Source organism: Elephas maximus, chromosome 15, assembly GCF_024166365.1.
Source record: "Elephas maximus indicus isolate mEleMax1 chromosome 15, mEleMax1 primary haplotype, whole genome shotgun sequence".
NCBI lineage: Eukaryota > Metazoa > Chordata > Mammalia > Proboscidea > Elephantidae > Elephas > Elephas maximus.
This window is the reverse complement of record NC_064833.1, coordinates 51,869,269-51,891,085: the sequence shown is the minus strand read 5'-3', so window position 1 is coordinate 51,891,085 and position 21,817 is coordinate 51,869,269. Positions and strand designations below refer to the sequence as shown.

The following is a 21,817-nucleotide window of genomic DNA, read 5'->3' as shown; positions in this document are numbered from 1 at the left end:
TATTTGTACATATTCTTTGATGAGTGCCTATGCAAATCTTTTGTCCATTTTTAAACTGGATTGTTTGTATTCTTGGTATTAAATTGAAAGAGTTTTAAAAGAAATACATTCTGAATACAAGTCCCTTATCAATTATATGTTTTGAAAATATTTTCTGTCCATCTTTTTTTGTATTAGCAGTGTCTTCTGAAAAGAAAAGGTTTTTAATTTTGATGTGCCCAACTTAAGTAATTCTGCATGCGTTTTGAGTTCTGTGTGAGAAATCTTTGCCTAGCCCAAGGCCACAAATAATTTCTCTCATTTTTTTTTCTTTAAGTTTTATAATTTTAGTCCTACATTTAGGTCAGTGATCCATTTTGAGTTAATGTTTGTATATGATATGAGGTTTTGGGCTACTTTCCACTTCCTACTAATGCCTGACCTGAGCTTTTTTGCATGTGGCTATCCATTCATTCCCCACTAAATTACCTTGGTACTTTTGTCAAAAGTTGAACTAAGTAAAATAGTTCATACTGTTTTTGCTGCTAAGTTAAAATAAATGATCAGAAAACACAAGGTGTTTAACTATCCTGCTGTTCTCCAAGATTACATAGCATGTCAACTGTAAACATAAAAAATATATTTCAAAGTATTCTTATTTCCAGACCCATAGATACTGTATCTGGCCAGTTACCCTTCCCTCATTGTCCATAATCTCACTCTCTCAGCCTGTCCAGGCTCACGTCCTTCCAGAATAGTCCCTTGTTTGGTTGTTCCTGTACATATCTTCTAACTAGAATCATCCTTTCCCTATCCAAGCTGTACAGAATACTCATGCCCAGCTCTAGTCCCGTTCCCCTATGAAGCAGACTGTGATGCACAGTTTAGCATTTCAGTCATGCTCCATGTTGTTATGATTTTAAGCTTGTAAGTCTCCTTTTCCTATCCATCAGGATTGGAAATGCTCTCACCTCTCAGAATACACTCTTTCCTCACCTCTGCACCACCATTCCCTAAGCCAACACTAAGCACAAAGACGGTGCTTTGTTTTCAGAAGGAAGCGTATTTTTAAGTCCCACAAAAAGAAGATGAGTTGAGGAAATCGTTAACGCTCCTTTCGATAATGCCCTTTAGCTTTACCGTTATGGGGAAAGATCGTGATGAGTCATTTGACATGATCAACTGGAATGGAAACACATGCACCGTCTTTCAGAACCAGGAAGAGTAGATGGGAAGAAGAATAAGGCTTTTCATATGTGTCAGTAGCATGAGTTCAAGTTGTATACTGTTTAGATTTTAAAGTCTGTAAGAACCATATCGGTACATTTCTTTGTATATGTCCAATGCTTCCTTTGAACAGTGGGTACATTAAAGAATATCTAAAAACATATTTGTAGTAATCAGACTTTATTAGGGCACTTTAGAACCAAAAATCCCAAACCAGTTGCTGTCAGGTTGACTGTGACTCGTGGTGACCCCATGCATGTCAGACCAGAACTGTGCTCCACAGAGTTTTTAATAGCTGATTTTCTGGAACTAGATCCCAGGCCTTTCTTCTGAGGCACCTCTGGGTGAACTCAAACTTCAAACCTTTCTTCAGTATCCTTTTAAAATCACTTAAAAATTTTTTTTTGCTATAGTGATCTTGCTAGTTTGATGAAACATTTTACTGCATCTATTACTTTTGTGTTTTGTTTAGATAAGGTAAAGGGAAGGTGATTTAGGAATTTTGAAAATAAATTTTTTTTTTTTTTTTTCTTTTTAACTGTGTAATTGGAAATTTCCTGGAGAAGGAGTTTTACATAGTTAAGAGTATATACTCTAAAGCCAAACTGGCCTGCTTCCAATCCTGGTTACACCACTTATTAGTCATGTAAACTTGGGCAAGTTGCCATCTGTGCCTCAGTCACTTCTGTAAAATGGGGATAATAATAATACCTCTATCCTAGGGTTGCTGCGATGATTAAATGAGGCAGTGTCTGTAAAGCGTTAAGAATAGTACCTAGTCCAGACGAGTGTTCAGTCAGTGTCAGCTGTTAAAGAAAATGTTAGGCTTCTCCAAGATAAGTGTATTTTTACTGCTTCTTTTACAAGGAGACCGTCAAGTATCTGAAATTTAGACTATGACTCAAAATAGATTAAAAAAACTAGAGCCCTGACACCACTTATTGTAATTAAACCTGCAAGTTTCAGGTTACATGAGGGATGCATTTATATTAAAGGTTTGAATGAGAAGTGTCTTTACTTAGTAGATAATACTCTTTTAAAAAGATAGTTACTCTGGTTTTTTTTTTACATTAGTCTTCTTTATTTATTTTACTTTACAATTTTTTTTATTGTACTTTAGATGAAGGTTTACTGAACAAACTAGCTTCTCATCAAACAATTAGTACATGTACTGTTTTGTAATATTGGTTGCCAATCCCACAACATGTCCATACACTCCCTTTCTCGTCGTTGGGTTCCCTATTGCCAGCTTTCGTGTCCCCTCCTGCCTTCTAGTCCTTGCCCCTGTGCTGGTATGCCCCTTTAATCTTGTTTCCTATTATGGGCCTGTCTAATCTTTGGCTGAAGGGTGAACCTCAGGAGTGACTTCATTGCTGAGATAAAAGGGTGTCTGGGGGTCATACTCTTGGGGTTTCTCCAGTCTCTGTCAGGCCAGTAATTCTGGCCTTTTTTTTTTTTTGTGAGTTAGAATTTTATTCTACATTTTTCTCCTGTTCTGTCCCGGACCTTCTATTATGATCCCTGTCAGAGCAGTCAGTGGTGTTAGCCAGGTACCATCCAGTTGTGCTGGACTCAGACTGGTGGAGGCTGTGGTAGTTATGGTCCATTAGTGACAGCAGCAGTTTTTTTAATTGAAAAAAGATTTTAAAGCTTCCTAGTCTTTTTTTGAAATTGGAACATAATCTTGTACATAGTTTATCTTTTTTAATAGACAGTGTTTCTTTGTTACTGTTTTTTAAATTTTGAAAGAATGAAGGATGGTTATCACAATATTTATTTCATTTATTGCTCCTTTTGTCCATGGTCTTGACCTTACGAAATGACATAGATTAATTTCTGTTGTCTGCACTGGGCTGTTAGAAACTTGCCATTTCCAATCCTCTTCTATGGATAATTATTCTAGTTGAAATAATTGACCTTCCTTCAAAAAGAAGAATATATCTCTGACTAACCCTTTTTTTTTTTTTTTTTTAACCCTGGGATTCTGGGAATTCTGTACTTTGAGTTTTTAGTACCACTGGGTTTTCATATTTTGAAGTTCAATTGCTAATTGTTTTGCTATGCAGCATGCATCCTATTGGAACAGTTCAATTTAAAATTTTTACCCCCCTTTCACAGGCACTAAAAGCAGCAATATATTATTCTAAGGAGGGGGCTACTCAAATCTGCTAGGCTGAGAAAATAAGACGTATAAGGAGAAAGAGAGGAGGGCAGTAGCTTCCATTTTTAGTATCTAGGCTCTACAATAATGGCTTAACTCCTCCTCTCCTACATTACAAGAAACATTGCCGTTGAATCTTAATCAGAAGATAGTACACTTGGTATTGGGACATTTGCTTAGTGTAAGTAATTGCCACTTTTTAAAGTAGCTTTTGTAATTTTGCTGTAAGAATGATGCAGTTGACATCTGCTGCCAGTGTGCTGTAATGGATACACTGATGTTCCACATCTCTCTTCTTTTACAGAGTAAGATTTTGAAAGCTAAGTGATTTTCAGAAATTTGAAAGGCTCAGTTTGTTATAAAAAAGGGAGTTACATGAATGACTAACATAACCATTCTTATTTCTCATATCCTCAAAATGGTACTCCTGCCCCCTTCTCCCGCCCCCGCCTGGTGCAAGATGTGCTGAGTTTTGTTTCTACTCTGGAAAATGCGGAGGGAAAGAGAAATTAAATATGCAAAGAGAAAAACTTATTTGAATATTCTCCAAATTATTTCCCTTTTAGTTCTTCACGTTTAAATTTCCTGAAGTATGCAGTATTTTGTAAAGTATATAAATATATTTTGATCCATTTGCAAATATCAGATGTAGAATACTGTCTTATCCAGTGTGGATAAATAAAAACTAGAAAGTGACTGATTTCTCAGGAGCCAAAGGTTACACTTTTACACTTTAATTCATTCAGTCAGTTTATTAAGAACCTACTATGTGCCAGGCATTGTAGATCATGGTATGTATAGTGTCACTTTTTAGTTTAGCTTTATAAACTCAATTGTTTTTGAAAGATATTTAAGAAAATAAGAAAACATGTTTTATATTTATCTATGTTTACTGTTTCTGACATCATTCCTTCTGAAAACCTGAGTTTTTATTTAGTATCATTTTTCTTTAGCCTGGAGAACTTCCTTCAACATGTCTTTTTTTTTTTTAATTAACTGTGAAAAATATATATAGCAAAACATTTGCTAATGAAACATTTTTTTACACGTGCAATTTGGCGACATTGATTACGTTCATCATGTCCTTTAACATTTCTTGTAATGCAGGTTTACTGGCAAGAAATTCTCTCAACTTTTGTCAGGAAAATATCACTTTCAGTTTTGAAGGCTCTGTTCACTGAGCATGGAATTCAGGGTTGACAAGTTTTCTCTTTCAGCACTTTAATGATGTCATTCCATTGTCTTCTAGCTTGCAAATTGTTTCTGATGAGAACTTACTGAATTTTTTTATGTTTTGTTCCCCATGTATATTATTTTTCCTTCTGACTGCTATTAAGATTTTCTCTTTATCACTGGTTTTGAGAAATTCAACTATGATATGCCTTGGTGTGGTTTTCTTTGTGTTTATACTCCTTGAAATTTGTTTAACTCCATGGATCTTTAGGTTATTGTTTTAACCAAATTTAGAAAAATTTCAGCCTTTATTTCTCTAAGAAATTTTTCTGTCCTCTTCTTTCTGGGGCTCCAGTTATACATGTTTCAGAACACTTGATACTATTTTGCATTGCTGAGATTTCCATCTTTGTCTTCAGCTTTTTTTCTCTGTCTTTCGTTTTGGATAGTTTTTAATAAAAAACACAGCAATAAAGCTGTGTCTAAGTTCATGAATTTTTTTTCCTACAGATAAGCCCATTCATTTAATATTTTATTTTAGATATTATTTTTTCAGCTTGAGAAGTTTTATTTAGTTCTCATTTTATATTTTCCCTTTCTCTCCTTATTATATTCATGTGTTCCTTGAAATCTTTGAACATATTTATAATAGCATTTTTAAGGTTTCTGTCTGCAGATTCTGTCTTCTCTGTCATTTTGGGGACTGTATTAACTGATTTTTCTGGTTATGTTTCTGTTTCATGTGTGGCAATTTTTTATTGCAAACCTTGAATGTTAGGTTGTTAAATGTCTTTAATTTTTTTTTTTCTTTGAAGTGTGTTGAGTTTTATTTTTTTCAAGCACTTAAGTTACTTGTGCATCAGCTTGATCATTTCAAGGCTCACTTTTAAGTTTTATTTGAGTAAATCTGGAGTAGCTTTTACTTTTGGGCTACTTTAGACCTCCTACTAATGCTTGGCCTTCCTGAACTCTACTGAAAGCACTGGGTGTTCAGCAAAGCTGCCTGGAACTCAGATTTCTTTCAGTTCTGTGTGAGCTCTGGTAGTTGTTCAGCTTACAGATACCCAGCAGTTTTCTTTGTCTGACTTCATGGAATTTGACCCTAACATGCACAGCTTGGTATTTGGTCAAAGACTCAAGTGGACTCTGTGCCAATTTATGGAGTTCACATACTTTCCTTCTTGGAGGACCCACAAATTGCAGTTTCCTCACCCTCCCCAAACTCTGATCTCTGTCTTCTCAACTCAGTGAGAAAACCAAGTGTTCCTTTGGTTCTCTTTTCTTGTGCCACAGTCTATATATAGCACCTCCAGGCAACAATCTGGAGTGATCTTAGGGCTTATTTCGTCATGAAATTCCTTCTTTTAGGGATCACTGTTCTTTGCTCTCTGTTGTATCGAAAAAACCCAAACATATTGTTGTCAAGTAGATTCTGACTCATAGCGACCCTATAGGACAGAGTGGAACTGCTCCGTAGCGTTCCCAAGGAGTGGCTGGCGGATTTGAACTGCTGACCTTTTGGTTAGCAGCCAAACTCTTAACCACTATGCCACCAGGGCTCCCTCTGTTGTACAGCATCTGGAAATAGTTGTGTCTTGTTCTTTACAGCAGGAATGCAAGCACATCATGGCTGGAGGTAGAAGTTCCTATTTATTTAGTTTTGATTCTAATCTATTCTTATTTAAATGAATGGTTAGTTAATGAAAATCCTGCCCAGCTAATTTATACAAGGTGTTATAGTATCATAGGAGCCCTGGTGATGCAGTAGTTAAGCACTCGCCTGCTAACCGAAAGATCAGCAGTTCGACCCCATCAGCCACTTTGTGGGAAAATATGTGACAGTCTACTTCCATAAAGATTACAGTCTTGGAAACCCTGTGGGGCAGTTCTGCTCTGTCCTGTAGAGTCACTAGGAGTCAAAATTGACTCTGTGGTAACAGGTTATAGTGTCATACCCCTGAGATTTGGGCTATGCTATTGACTCACCTGGTATAGACTTCCAACCTGTGGGTTGGGTCATTGTGAATGACAGCAAGATTAGTAGCAAGATATAGCAATTTTATTAGATTAAAATTTCCTCTTAATTTAGGACTAGTCAAGTTTTCAAAAATGCGTGTTTTTGTTATACCTTCGTGAATCAGATCCCATTCTCGTGAGCCATTTTTTCCTGATGAGTATTGATACAGCTGTATTATAAATCAACTCTATCCTTTTAAAATTTCAGGAGCAGCATTTCTTGCTATTACAACCATCTATGCTGAGACCGGAACAGGTTTTGTAGTACCAAGTGCTTCTGCCAAAGCGGGTATAGAAGCCATGTGCAAGTGAGTAGCCCTCCATCAGTCCTGCTGCTGATGATGCAAAATTGGCTGTGATAGCTGATGGAACCACGGTCCTGCTTTCTTGTCTCTGCCGAGAGAAAAGTGAAATAAAGACTAATGCAGATGCACCAGGAAATAGTCTGTCTCCTCGATGAGTTCTATTTGTCTATAGCAGCACTGTCCACAACTTTCTGAAGTGATAGAAATGTCCTATAAATCTGTGCTCTCCAAGAGCCACATGCAGCCATTGGACCCTTGAAACGTGACCACTGTGACTGAGACACTGAGTTTTAAATTTTATTTAATTTTAAATTCGGGTAGTCAATATGTAGTTTTTTTTTTTTTTTTGAAGGTCAGATGATAATACAATGCAGAAGTATAGCTTTTTCTATTTTTTTCTCTACCTTGTATCATTATTTGTGCTACCTCTGACCTCTTGTAAACAGCGCGTTATGCTTTTTTTTGTACGCATTGTACGAGATTAATAGGACTAACACAGATCAGTGACCACTTGCCAGGTCTAGTGGCCTTTTCTTAGCAGTGCATGATTGCCTTTTGAATCTCTTGCCCACTGGCCTTTTCCATTGTCTTTGCCATGATACAGATTTTCATCATTGCTTGCCTGGCTTATTGTGATAAAACTGTGTTCCTCTGCTATCAGTCTCTCCCTTCTTTATTTTTATTCACATTCCCACCAGAATTATCCTTCTAAAAGTATATATCTGATTATGATACTCTCTAGCTAAAAACCTTGGATTATTTTCCGTTATTCTCTGGAATCAAAGCCAAAACATCAATATGATGTTCTAAACAGGCCTGTTGCTGCCTTTCTTTTTAGTCATTTGTTTACATTAATCCATTTAATAGATAAACATTTGTTAAGTGTATTATATGTGCCTAGCACTGTACTAGGTACCAGGGATATAAGAGTGAAGTAAATAGAGCAGTCCTCAGCCTCACCAGGGCTCAAGGTCGTATACCTTTCTGTCCATTAATCCTGTGCCTTAATTCCCATCGAACTACTCCGTGTGTCCTTAACATGCCACATAATTTCATCTCTCTATTCCTGGTTGGTGCCCTGGTGGCACAGTGGTTAAAAGCTACAGTGAGCTGTGGCTGCTACCAAAAGGCCGGTAGTTCGAATCCATCAGCCGCTCCTGTAGGATCACTATGAGTTGGAATCGACTCGACAGCAGTGGGTTATTCCTGGGTTATGCTAGTGTTAGAATTTGCTTGTGATATTTTGCCCACCCTCAAGGCTCTCATCATATCACCTCTTCTTGGATGTTTTTTCTCATTTCATGAGACATAATTAATCATTCCTTACTCTGTGCACCCTTAAAGATTTGCTTAATTCAATCCAGTGAGAATGCAAGCACACTAATAAATGAATGTCATCCAATGTTGAAGATTCTAAATTGAACGCAGCGTGCCATTACAGCAGGGACACAGAGAAGGGCATGATAGAATTCTGTGGAACATATCATTAAAGCAAGCTCATGCACCTGACTTCTCTGTTAGAATGTCTCATTTATCTTTGTGTCCCCATTGCTCAGTGGGATCTGGTACAGAGCTGGTGCTCAATGTGTGTTGAATTGCAGTATTGTTAAATAAAAGATTTTGTCTAGTACTTTTAACATTTAAATGAATAACACACATTTGCTTGAGATAGAAAGAAGTGTTATATTGAAAAGTTGAATCTTAGTCTGAATAGAGATAATTACTTGTTTTGAAGGTGAGATATAAATTGGAGATAAGGGATTAGAACTTGATTATTTGGCCCCATTTGTACAATATCAATCTTTGTTTGGTGGGATGCTTGACTCTTGTTAGAGTTTTAAGTTTCATGTCCTTTAAGGACTATGATCCTGCACAGCTCTTTGTACCTCTGCATTGCACGTTGCACATAGTAGGTGCTCAATAAACGTATGTCTGCCTCTCCAGCCTGAACTCCCATCAGCTCTCTTCTCCTACTTTATGGTGCACAGTCACACTGAATAAGCTCTTGTAGATTCCCAAATACTGCCTGTTGTTTGTGCCTTTGTCCTTTATTCTTTACTCGTACTGGCCCGTATGCCTAGGCTGTTCTCCTGTCTCTATCCCACCCTGTGTAACCCCCCATCCCCCTCTAGCAAACTTCTAATCCTTCTTTAAATGTCAGCTCAAATATCACCTCCTCAAGAAAGCCTTCTCTTATTCCTAGTAGACTTAGCTGCTTCTTCCTTCAAGCAGCTGTGGCACACATCTCACAATTCCCGGTATAGTAACTAGTTTATTAAACAACCAAGTTGACCTCTTTTGAGAGCAGGGACTGACTTTATTTGAGGGTGATCAACACTTACAGAGTGTTGGCATGTATTAAGTACATAAAAAACATGACTGAAAAGAGCAGCAATAATGGCTAACACATATTGAGTATATTGTGGTAGCATTTAAACATGCAGACTGTATGAGATGCATTCTTTATTGTATTATAGTTCTTCAGATTACAAAATGGTTTAAGAAGAGCTAGTAGACCATGCTAGCATTGCAACAAATTCATCCGGTGTACCTCCAGGCAGTTTTTCTTAGTAGGGGGCTCAGTTTTTTCACAGGATAATGTGAACTTCACTTATCTCAGTGATTTGGTTAAGACAAGAGGTTAATACTTCCCTGGCAATTCACAGTAGAAGCACTGTAAGTATATGCTTGGGGTAAGTATGGTGATGAATTCTGTCAAAAACATCACTCAGAGAAGCAATTTTTTATGAAGGCGTTGCCTTAAAGAGTTGCAGCCTACCCATTTCTCTAAAATGCATGCCAGAATTATGTCAGGTTCACAGATAGTACCTGGACTCCAAAAGACCTCTTTAAAGTTCTGAAAAGGAAAGCCGTCACTGTGATGACTAAGATGCACCTGACACAAGCCAGTTTTCAGTTGCCTCACATGCATATGAAAGCTGGACAATGAAGAAAGAAGACAGAAGAAAAATTGTTGCATTTGAATTTTGATGTTGGCAAAGAATATTGAATATATCGTCTGGGTTGCCAGAAGAACAAACAAGTCAGTCTTAGAAGAAATACAACTAGAATGCTTCTTAGAAACCAGGATAGCGACACTTCATCTTGCTTACTTTGGACACGTTATCAGGAAAGACTAGTCGGTAGAGAACGACATCATGTTTCGTAAAGTAGAGGTTCAGTGAAAAAAAGGAAAACCCTCAATGAGATGAATTGACACAATAGCCTCAACAGTGGGCTGAAACATATAAAAGATCATGGTGATGGTGCAAGACCAGGCACTGTTTTGCTGTTTTGTTCTGCTATAACATAAGGTCTCCATCATCTGGAGCTGAGTTGATGACAACTAACAACAACATCATTCTTACCCCCTACTTACCCTTTAGAATTGCTTTTACCGAATTGGCCATGTTAATGGATATCTTACAGTTGTATAAAATGTGTCCCATTTATCTGTTGTAAGAATACAGTATCTTAACCACATTACTGTATTATACGATTTCTCTCTTAAAAGTCTTCTAGAAAGAAATATTTTTCTGACTTTTGTATCAGAAACAGTTGTGCTTTTCCTGAGTAATTAGTTTACTTATTTTTTTATGGACATTGTGAATTGTGTAACTGATTAGTCTTCCCTTTTTTGCATAAGATCGTGGGAAGGATACAAATTTGTGATCCACCTGTTGTAATTATATGGAGCTTCACAGTACATTTAGTATTAGGTTTATTAGTGGCTTTGTTATATTTCCTTAGCCTCGTTTCTTTTTCTCTCTCTTTCAAATTTGCATTATATGCTTTCTTTTAAGCTACTTCAAGTCATTTTTTGGAACTAGATGAAGAATATGTAGATATATATATACATGCCAATATAAATTCCTAAGATAAGTTTAGATAATAAAAATTAAAAATACCAATCAAGGACTCAGACATTCCAATGATCTTGAAGATGGCCCAGGACTTGGCAACATTTTGTTCTGTTATACATAAGGGTGCCCTGAGCCGGAGCCAACGCAATGGAAACTAGCAACAAAAACACCATCAGGCATTTAAGACAGGTTGATTCAAGGCTCCATGTTTATATTTTGCATCCGTGTGTTTAACAAGATTTTATTAGATTCCTCTTTCCTTTCAAGCTCAGCTCAACAATTGCATTAAAGTCTAGTTTAACATGGATGTGGTTAATATTTTAAATCTCTGCAATCTGTCTCTTTAGTTAAAGCGCTTGTGATGTTGCAGACCTTTAATCCAACGAGCAAGGCTATAAGTAAAGTTATATCGGATTTTACAAATGCAGGACTGAAAACATGGGCGGAGGGGCATGAATCTCTCACCTTTTATGTTAATTAATAAATACTCTAAAAATGTATGATATTGGGTTTTGTGGTCCTAAAATGTAAATGGCAGGTCGTATAACATAGTGGTTAAGGGGACAAATGCTGAATCTAGACCCCTTGAGTTTAACTCTGTATCCACGTGACCCTGAACAAATGATTTAACCTCTGTGCACCTCCCTTTCTTTATATGTAAGAGGGAATAATAATAGTACCTACATGTTGGAGTTGTAGTCTCTGGCATGTAGTAAGTACACAGTGACTGTAAGTATTTTTAACGTATGGTATAATATTTTTGAATCTGTTTTCTTTACCTTTTAGATCTCTTGCGTCTGAATGGGGTATATATGGAATGCGATTCAACGTAATTCAACCGGGGACTATAAAAACCAAAGTAAGTTTTACCTAGCTTATTATCACATTGTGAATGATTAAAAAACCAAACCAAACCCACTGCCATCGAGTCGATTCTGACTCATAGTGACTGTATGGGACAGAGTAGAACTGCCCCATAGAGTCTCCAAGGAGCGCATGGAGGATTCAAACTGCTGACCTCTTGGTTAGCAGCCCTAGCACTTTAACCACCACGCCACCAGGGTTTCTGTGAAGATTAAAGAATGCGATATTAATAGATGTATTCTGATTGTTTTATGAGGGACTTTTCTGGAATATCTGGGTTTGGAGCCCTGGTGGTGGGGAAGAGGGTTTTATCATTATTTCATATAAGAAACAAAGTTGTAGGCAGGACTGTGGCAGCCATGCAACTTCTTTTTTTTTTTTTTTTTTATTAAACTTTCGATAAAGGTTTACAGAACAAACTAGTTTCTCATCAAACAGTTAGTACACACATTGTTCCATGACACTGGTTAACAACCCCACAGCATGTCAGCACTCTCCCTTCTCAACCCTGGGTTCCCTATTACCCGCGCAACTTCCTACTAAGGTCAATTTCAGCATCTTAATTTTCTGGGATCCTTAATGCCATCAGTGTTGACATTTTGTCCAATTTGCTTCAATGATCTGTTATTGTCTTGTATTTCTTAATTTTGATCGTACTTTAAAGACTTTGACTGGCAGTCTTTTTTTTAAATCATGGAAATGTAATTCTATTTTTAGCTTAAGAGATATTCTGGAAATTTATACAGGTTTGGTCTTGTTATAGGTGGATTTTCTTTAGCTCACGTCTGTGCCTTTTCACTTTCAAACACGCAATTATGCATGTCATCTAACTCCCACATCTCGCGATTAAAAACCCTTCTGATGGTGGCATGTGTTTCCCTCTAATAGGTAATCTTTATGGATACTCATTGCAACTCATAATTATCACCAACACTCTTGGAGGTATTGCTCAGCATGTCCACAGGTTCTCTGTTCTCTCACATTGCCCCCAAACAACTTTATTCTCATGCTTCTTTTGTTTTCATGTAAAGCAAGAATTTATAATCCAAACTGGGATCAGCTTTGAAGGCCCAGGTCAAGTTAGATAACTAAGGAACATTTGGGTTTTGGGTATTAAATATTACCTGGCGTATTATATATTAACAGGGAAATGGCTGTATTAGTTTATTTAGCAGTTTAGAGGGGTGGAAAATGGAAAGAAAAATTACTCGAATGAGTGAAATTTGCTTGAATATCTTATTTGTCTGATACGTCAATAGTATAACCAATTAGAGTCTAATAAAATTAGTGAAAAATAACTGACAAACATGTATTCATGATTTAGGGTGGCACTGTGCTAAAACTATCTGAAAAGAAGTCCATAGTCATAGACGCTCCTTTCTAGGACCTTAATATCTAGGAGGGAGTCCCTGGGTGGTTCTAATGGTAAACGCACTCAGCTGCTAACCATGGGTTTGGGGGTTTGAGTCTACGCAGAGGTGGTGACTCAGAAGAAAGTCCTGCTGATTTACTTCTAAAAAATCAGCTACTGAAAACCCTGTGGAGCACAGTTCTACTCTGACTCACATGGGGTTTTCATGAGTTGAAATCAACTTGATGGCAGTTGGTTTTCTGGTGACATCTAGGAAGGATCATCACTTAACTAGTGTGCTCAAAGATACTGAGAAAGATACAAAAACATTTGAGACAAAGTGCTTGTCATCAAGGAGCTTATGGCCTAGTAGTAGAGATATGACTTGTACACAAATAACTAATAAGTGGTTTTAGTGAAATTAAAAACAAAAACAAAAACAAAAACAGAAGCACAGAGGCTCTCTAGCAAGTACTGATACAATCAAGATTGGGGGCGGTTGTTACCCTTTGTCTCTGTTGCTTTATACTTGTTCAGGGAGAATGGGAAGTCTCACGAGGGGCCTCCTGAGTGCTTGCTCTATCTCAATTCTGTGTTCCTGAGAAAAATTGTCACCTAGACTTCAAGGCACTACTATAGAAAAGGCCAATCACTTTTATTAATCAGTATACATCCATTCTTCATCTGGGTTTGTTCCTTCACATCATGAAGATGAAAATTGTGTGGTAAATTTTAGGTATGGTTTTTCTGTCTCTAGGAGTTACTTGAATTTGATATTTTACATGTTTTCTTCCTTTCCCATTATTTTTGGAGAAAGGAGAAGGAAAAGAACCCTCTCCTAAATTTTCCTTTTTAGTCATTTTTTTTGGTTTACTAAATGAATTAACAACAGCACCACTACCTCCACCACCTTGAACATGTACGTATTTCAGAGTACTTTCACATGACTTTTTTTGTTTGATGACTACAACAATTTTGTGAGCTCAGACAGATATCTTCATTTTATGGATGAAGAAACTAAGATAAAAATGTAACATTTTTTCCAGCTTTTTTTTTTTAAGTCAAAGTTAGGTAAAATGACTTCTTTTGGGCTAAAGCAAATGGAAGAATTTGGGAAAATTCTGTTACTTACAAGGCCTAAAGTATGAACAGACTACCATGGTATTATTTCAGTTTTCGTAAATTCATTTCTTAAGTAAGAGAGGGGTTGCGTTAAAAAAATACAAACTTACTCTTTTTTTCTCATTTTCTTAATTTCTAAGGGTGCCTTTAGCCGTCTTGACCCAACTGGAGCCTTCGAGAAAAAAGTGATTGACAACATTCCCTGTGGTCGGCTAGGAACTCCGGAGGAAATGGCAAACCTTGCTGCTTTCCTTTGTAGTGATTATGCTTCTTGGATAAATGGAGCAGTAAGCATTGTTGTTTTTCTTGACTTTTTGAGGGGCGCAGGCTGGGGGCCAGGGACATATTGTTGAACTAGTCCTGACAATGCTGAATGAAAGTATAATTTAAAATATTTATTTAACTGTAAATAATATAAAAATATTATATATATTGTTTAGCCTGTGAAATTAATTCATTGACAAATTAATTTTATTGCGTGCAGATTGCCACGGTAGACATGCCTTTAAGTTGGTCTTAAAGATTGGGTGGAATGAGAGTGTGTGGAGATGGTGGAAAGAATTCTAAACAAAAGTAAATCAATTTAGGTTTAATCATCAGTTTTGTCTTTTAAATTTGGGCTTTGATTGAAAGTGCAAGGAGATATCCCATCGTTAGGATGGGAGAATGGCAAATGGTTTATTTCAGAGTCTTTAATATATATATGTATATTTTCAGGTTATTAGATTTGATGGTGGAGAGGCAGCGCTTATTTCTGGGCAACAGAACCATCTGAGGGCGGTAACACCATTTTGTGTATATAACATAATGTTGGCAGCCAGGATACTAAGCTTTAAAAACATGTGAGAACCACATTAAATAGACTTTTTTTGTGTGTGTGTGTTAGGTCACCAAGGAGCAGTGGGACACAATAGAAGGACTGATCAGGAAGACAAAAGGATCGTAGGACCACCCTGGTGTTCATTCTCGGTTTGAAAAGAAGTCGGTGAATAGAAACGATCCAAACGGTCTCTAATCTTTTAAGTTTTTTCAAGTCTAATAAATTGTCAATTAACAAACATATATTGAGTGTGCATTATGTGCCAGGCCCAGTCGTAGACATTGTGTATTCAGAGATAAAGATGGGATATTGCCCCTTTAAGGAATTTGAAAAAGAGAGAGGATGGATGAGGGTTTTGATAGAGGTAAAAATGTTTGGAAGCATAGATAAGGGAAGAGATATTTGGGAAAATCAGGAGAAATTTCATGGAAGAAGTAGCATTTGAGTTACGTATTAAACCATGCTTATGGTTGTGGGACCAAAAAGAAATAAATCAGTGAATCTCCACTAAATTTATGGACTCTCCCTTTCCAGTTTATTTCTTTTTCATTGAGCTTGTGAGTGATCTTTGGCTAGCTCAATATTAATATCAATATTAATTCAAACATAAAATATTTACCAGTACCTATTTTGTAGCTAGGTATTTTATTTGGTACTGAGGATAAAAAATAATAATCTCTTGGCTTTGCCCTCTTAAAACTCATTATCTAGCAGGATAGACAGACCTATAGATAATTATTTATGATACAGTGCGATAAATATTACCTTAGTGGTGTTGAGTGTAGAAGAGGAAGTAATTCATTCTGTCTCTAGAGTTAGGGAAAGTGATTCCTGGGCGATAGCATTTCATCTCCGCATTAAAAACATAGAGAAGAGGAATATAGCTTATAAGATATTTTTATGTATAATTTAATTCCATTTCATATTTGCTCTTACTAATTCATCGTCCTGAGAATCAAATCATAAGAAAACCAAACTCTCAAGTCTACATAACTTTAATTTTGAGCCTATATTAAAAAAAAAAAAAAAACAAAAAGCCTGATTTGCTTTTGTCAAAATCACTCATCACATGCTCACTGGACTATCTCTATTATCCAAATTATCAAGAGAGGTGACTGGCTTCCATCTTACCTCCTCTGAGCTGACCTTCAAGGGAATACAGTTTTCTTATTTGAATTTATGTACTATAAGCCCCATAGGGAAACCCTTATTTATGTTGACAGGCAATTGTGTATATAAATAACATTTATTACATTTAATTGTACACATAAATGGGTAAAGTTAAATTTTTGGAATAAGTAACCTTGTCATTTCCAATTATACTGGCTTTCATTGGACATTTTATGTTATATCCACATTATCTTAGTGCAGGTACCCAGTCTCCGTTTTACCTGTTAACACCAGCCCTCACTTCCTCTCACTCAGCTATGCCTTTTTTTTTTTTAGTTATTAATATCTCATGGCATAAAGAAAAAATGCCTGTAGTTGTATGACCCTGGACAAGTGCCATCCTTTCAGGGTTATAGTATCTGGCTCGCCTGATTTTTATGAGGATTAGGTAGGCCCTGGGTGGCACAAACAGTTAACACACTGGGCTGCTAACTGAAAGATCGGAGGTTTGCTTCCACCCAGAGGTACCTTGAAAGAAAGGCCTGAAAAATCAACCACTGAAAACTCTATGGAGCACAGTTCTACTCTGACACACATGAGGTCACCGTGAGTTGGAGTCATCGGCAGCTATCAATAACAAAATAAGCAAGATGAAACAAGGAAACACTTCATAAAATGGAAAACATACAAATGAAAGATGGAGCCCTCCTGTCTTTTTTCTACTCCTTCATTTTTAAGACATGGCTATCGAGGAAAAACGTGAGAATACAAAAGAACAGGAAAAAAACAATGAACTAACCCCCCAAAGACCACTTCTGTTAACACTTCGATATATTTCAACTTTCGATTTTGTTATTTTTAGTGAGTTGTATGCATAATTTGCATAACAAGTACTACTGCCGTGAAGCTCTGAAGCTCACTTCCCACAGCAACTGTTTTCAACTATTTTTCTTCTGGTATTAATGCTTCTGTTTTTAAAAACAACATACTTATTTTGCTGTTTCTTTGATTATATTCAATTTTAGAAGCTTTGTTGACTTCCTTCCATGAATGATAAAGGTTTAGCTCTTCTGTTCCATTTGTATTCTCACTTTCCACCTCCCACCAAACCTACGTGGACAATATACACTCTTTTTTTTTTTTTTAATTCTACCAGTATAAGTGTATTTCTATTTTTAGTTAAATTAATACACAATATTTACATTTTGATAACTTCATAAATATTATTTTTTCCTGATGTTTTCTCAACCTCTCCACTCCCAGTTTTTTAATCATAAAAAAACAGTCGAGATTATATTAGAAATCAGATCCTGTTTTTTATAAATATGATTTTTAGTATTCCATTATTTATATGCATCCTAACTTATTTAAATCTTTATTCTAGGCATTAAAAAAAAAAAAGGCATTAGACTGTTTTTATTTCTCAGTGTTATAAATAAAACTGATGAACAATGTTCAGAAAACATTTTTAGTATTTGTTATCTTTTCCTCATGATAAATTTATGGACGTTGTATTGTTAATCAAAGGCAATGAGGCTTGGTATACATTTCCAAATTGTTGTTCAAAAGAATTGTATGGGTTTAAACTCCCGTGAGCAGTGTGTGGCAGTGCCAATTTCAACAAGTACCTGCTAACACAGGGTGTTCTCATTTAAAAACTATTTATCAACTGTATAACAAATGATGACTTTTCCAACAATGTTTATTTGATTATTAGTTAGATTGAATTTGCAATTTTCCTGCTTGTCTTTTTACATACTGATGTCTTAATGGGATATTAAAAAAAAAAAAAGGATTGGTAAGTTTAAATATAATTTTTTTTCCTGTTAATCATTGTTTAGAGTTTGTTTCCTTACTGTATGTTTTTATGAATGATGTATGAGGAAGCAAAGCATGCAATCATGGCAAAAAGGATCAAAAAAGAGAAATTATGGGGATAACAACGGATAGAAAAATCATCCGGAGTCTGAGAGATAAACAAGCATTATTGATAGATAATCGCTATACTTTATGACAAACCACCTTTGGGCTGTAACCACATTAATGTTTTACCTTAAGAATTATTATGCTGTTACTCTACTTGTTGTTATTAGGTGCTGTTGAGTTGGTTCCTAATCGTAGCCACCCTGTGTACAACAGAATGAAACACCGCCGGCCCCGTGCCAGCCTCACAATCATTGTTATGTTTGAGCCCATTATTGCAGCCACTGTGTCAGTCCATCTCTGTTTAGTACCTCCTTTAAGTCCTGCATTTCTTGCACTAATGGAAGAGTTAATACTCAGTTAAATTAAGGTAAGGGTTATTGGTAACAGTGTCACTAATATTACAATTAATATGTAAAAATGCAACACCTCCAGGAAATGTCTTAGGTGTGGAGCAGCAGCTGTTTCCTTATTCTTGCGGCAAACGAAAGCAGCAAGAATTTAACTGACTTTAAGTAGCAGAATTTTAGAGCCGGGAAAGCCTTAAGCCAGTAGAACTCTTTTCCAGCAGGCTTTCAATGGCTGATTTTTAGAAGTAAATCACCAGGCCTTCTGCAGTACCTTTGGGTGGACTTGAACGTCCAAACTTTCAGTTACCAGCCAAGCATGTTAACCATTTATACCACCCAGGAAATCTGGAAAAGCCTTAGAAGACACTAATTCTCAACCCCTTTATTTTATAGATGAGGAAATGGAGGGCCAAGGAAGATAAGATGACTTGCCCAAGGTCACACAGCTAGTCAAGCTTAGAACTAGAGTTTACGTGTCTCTGGATTGGATGGATTTCTTGGGATCATAACTTAAACAGAGACAATAGCAGGACCTTTATGAGGTACAGTTATATTTCAAAGGCCTTCAAGGGAAAAAAAAAAAAGTCCATTAATTTTTAAGCTTTAATTAAGTATGACATTAAAAGTGCACACATAATAATCACTAAATGAACTCACCCATGTAACCATCACCCAGGCCAAGAAACAGAATAGCACCAGGAATCTAGAAGCTCCCCCTATACTCCCCATCACAACTCCTTCCCTCCTTCCTAAAACTAACCACTGTCTTCACCTCTGACCCCATAGTTTTTGCTGCTTTTGAAATTTATGTAAATAGTCACACAACGTGTATCCTACTTCTGGCTCCCCCCCCCCCCCCCGGGTAACAACTGTTTATGCATTCTCATTTCTATATTTTATTTGACTGTGTGAATATAATTCTGCTATTGGTGGACATTTAGGTTGTTTCTAGTGACTATGACAGATACAATGCTGATGTGAACATTTTTGTTCTTTTGTTGAAGATATATACACATTTCTCTGTTAGGCTGATAATATTAAGAAGTGAAATTGCTAGGCTATAAGGTGTGCATGTATTCAAATTTATTAGATATTGCCAAATGGCTTTCCCAAGCATTTACAATTTAACCTCCCACCAAGCAGTATGTGTTTCCTTTGTGCCACTTCTTCACTAGTACCCAGCATTCTTTGCTGTGTGCCATCATCGGGCATTCTAAATGTCTTTAATTTTAGCTTTTCTGATGAGCGTATGGTAGTTATCTCTTTTGTTTTTATTTACATTTCTCCTTATTACTAATAAATTGGTTACATTTTATATTTGTCAGACTTTTAGAAATCCTTCGTTTGTGAAATACCTCTTCAACTTTCTTACATTTTTTTTTTACTGGGTTATAGTTTTTAAATGGATTTTAGCAGTAATATTTATGTATTTTGGATGCATGCCTTATCCGTTGCAAGCTAGGCTGGATTTTTCAATTTCTTATGAACAGAAGTTCTTCATTTTAAGAACCAAGTTTTAAAATACTTTTTTCCATTTATCATTGATTGTTAAGAGATCTTTCCGTACATGAGGGTCATGAAGATATGCTCCTGCATTACTGTCTACATACATTCGTATTTAGATCAGTAGAGCCCAGGAATGAACTGTGTGGTATGGTGTGAGGTGGGTGTTGTACTAGTCACCTTACATTTGCCCCTTTCAGACTAATTTTCTACTCTTTGCCCTGTGTCCTGCCCTGGGAGGCAGACCCATCACTTATATGTAAATGTGTCTGATTTAGCTGAGTTATAGGCCTGGCACTAGATTCATGACCATTATTACTGTCAGCCCTGTAGGAAGCCTCTTGAGAAACACTCCCATCACACTTCCTTTTTTGTTTTCCTTTCTTCTTCCATGCTGTCATTGTATGAGTGCCAAACCTGATGTAGAGTTTGTGCATATATTGTAGTGAACAGCTATTTTTCTATAGACAAAAGGTAGGAAAATTCTGTAGGTTCCTCCTATTCCTTTGGAGGTCTTCCTTGAAGAAATATTTGGACAAAAAATTCCAATATCTAGACTTTTGTAAAATTCCTTTGTAAATCTTAATGTCAGAGGCACCCCTTAATCCAATGAGGCATTCAGTAATTCACTGAGTCAGGTTTGCATTTATTTAGGTTTCTTAGACTATAATTTGAGCATCTTACCCGTCCACCTGGATTAATCACAGAATACATGTCAGCTGACATTTTGTAGAAAAAACGAGAATACAAGAGATGAAGGTTATTTTCCTCTTTATTTATTCTTAGTTAAATTCAGCCTAAGGTCAGTGCTTCCATTTACACACTAGAGGCAAAGCCTATCTACCACTAACTTACATTATTTGGTTCATTTTACTTTTTGGCAGGTCTCCTTTCCTGTTCATTCTTGGGGGAAAGAGATAACTCAAAAAAATTTCTTTGAATTGAGAAAATCAATGTTGAATTTATAGAATGGGAGCATTCAAGCTGATTCCAGAATCATCATCAACTCTTTGGCAGTAACTTTGTAGATTTCACTCGGACACATCTCTCATGGCTCCCTACTTCAGAATCTGAGAGCACCACCATTACATGTCAGCTATAACCAGTATAGAATATTCTACCTACAAATACATGAAATTGTGACTTAGTGTGGGTCAGAAGAATGTTTTAGCCTTCCTCGCTAGATAAGATAAATGATTACATTAGCATTTCTCTTCAGATAAAATTTTCAACTCATTTGAAACTCTTTGCAGAGAGAAATAGATTATTTTGAATGCTGATCTCAATATGAAATATAGAATCCACAAAAGTACTGATGATATAACATTCAACAATCAGGATGCTATGAATTGTACATTAAAATTCAATTATGTAGTAAAAAATAGAATTGTTATAGCTAGAAAAAAATATTTTCAGAGGCAGCAGATACCCTGGGTGGAAATGAATAGTACTACATAGAAAGAAAATCCAGGAAGTTTGCAAACTAGACACCAGGAAACTCGGTATTTTAAATTTAATTAGAGAATACACAGAATATGATGTAAAAACTGCAGTTTGCTAGAATAATTTTAATCAGCAACACGTGAAAACAGTTTAGAAAATGGATTAAGGTCATCACTTCTGACAGTTAGCTTATTGGAAATACAGATGTAGAATCAGACAGATTTAAGTATCAAGCCTGATGCTGCCCTTCCTGACCACCACATCAACTTGAACCAATAGCTTGGTATAAATTCAAGCAGGAGACATGTTGTTGATTAATAAACTAAATCTTTTCTAGTGAAACTATTAACTTCATAGAGCCACAATGAACTATTTATTGATATTTCGGTGAATATTTTAGATGTAAAAGCACATTCCTCCTAATAATTGGAAACATCGCTTAAGGATATTTTGTGGGACAGTCCTCAAATTGTCTGAAATAAGAATGCTTGGCCTGCTATGTATAATTCTCCTATTCAATGATAAGTGTGCATTTACACATCAAAGCCTAGAATTTTAGGAATTAATCCTGGTGAGTTTTTTTTAGGAAAGTCTTGTCCAGCTATTT

General features: G+C 36.3%; 1 protein-coding gene across 1 annotated transcript in view; it reads left to right on the top strand.

Annotated features, from left to right (window-relative positions):
- The window catches only part of DECR1 (2,4-dienoyl-CoA reductase 1), a 44,004-nt gene extending 28,883 nt beyond the window's left edge, over window positions 1-15,121 (top strand). Inside the window, exons 6-10 of the mRNA XM_049854508.1 lie at window positions 6,765-6,864; window positions 11,511-11,583; window positions 14,202-14,348; window positions 14,779-14,841; window positions 14,948-15,121. Of these exons, the coding sequence (XP_049710465.1) occupies window positions 6,765-6,864; window positions 11,511-11,583; window positions 14,202-14,348; window positions 14,779-14,841; window positions 14,948-15,007 (443 nt within the window). The 3' untranslated portion in view covers window positions 15,008-15,121. The remainder of the gene's footprint in view (window positions 1-6,764; window positions 6,865-11,510; window positions 11,584-14,201; window positions 14,349-14,778; window positions 14,842-14,947) is intronic.
- Window positions 15,122-21,817: the final 6,696 nt, after the last annotated feature.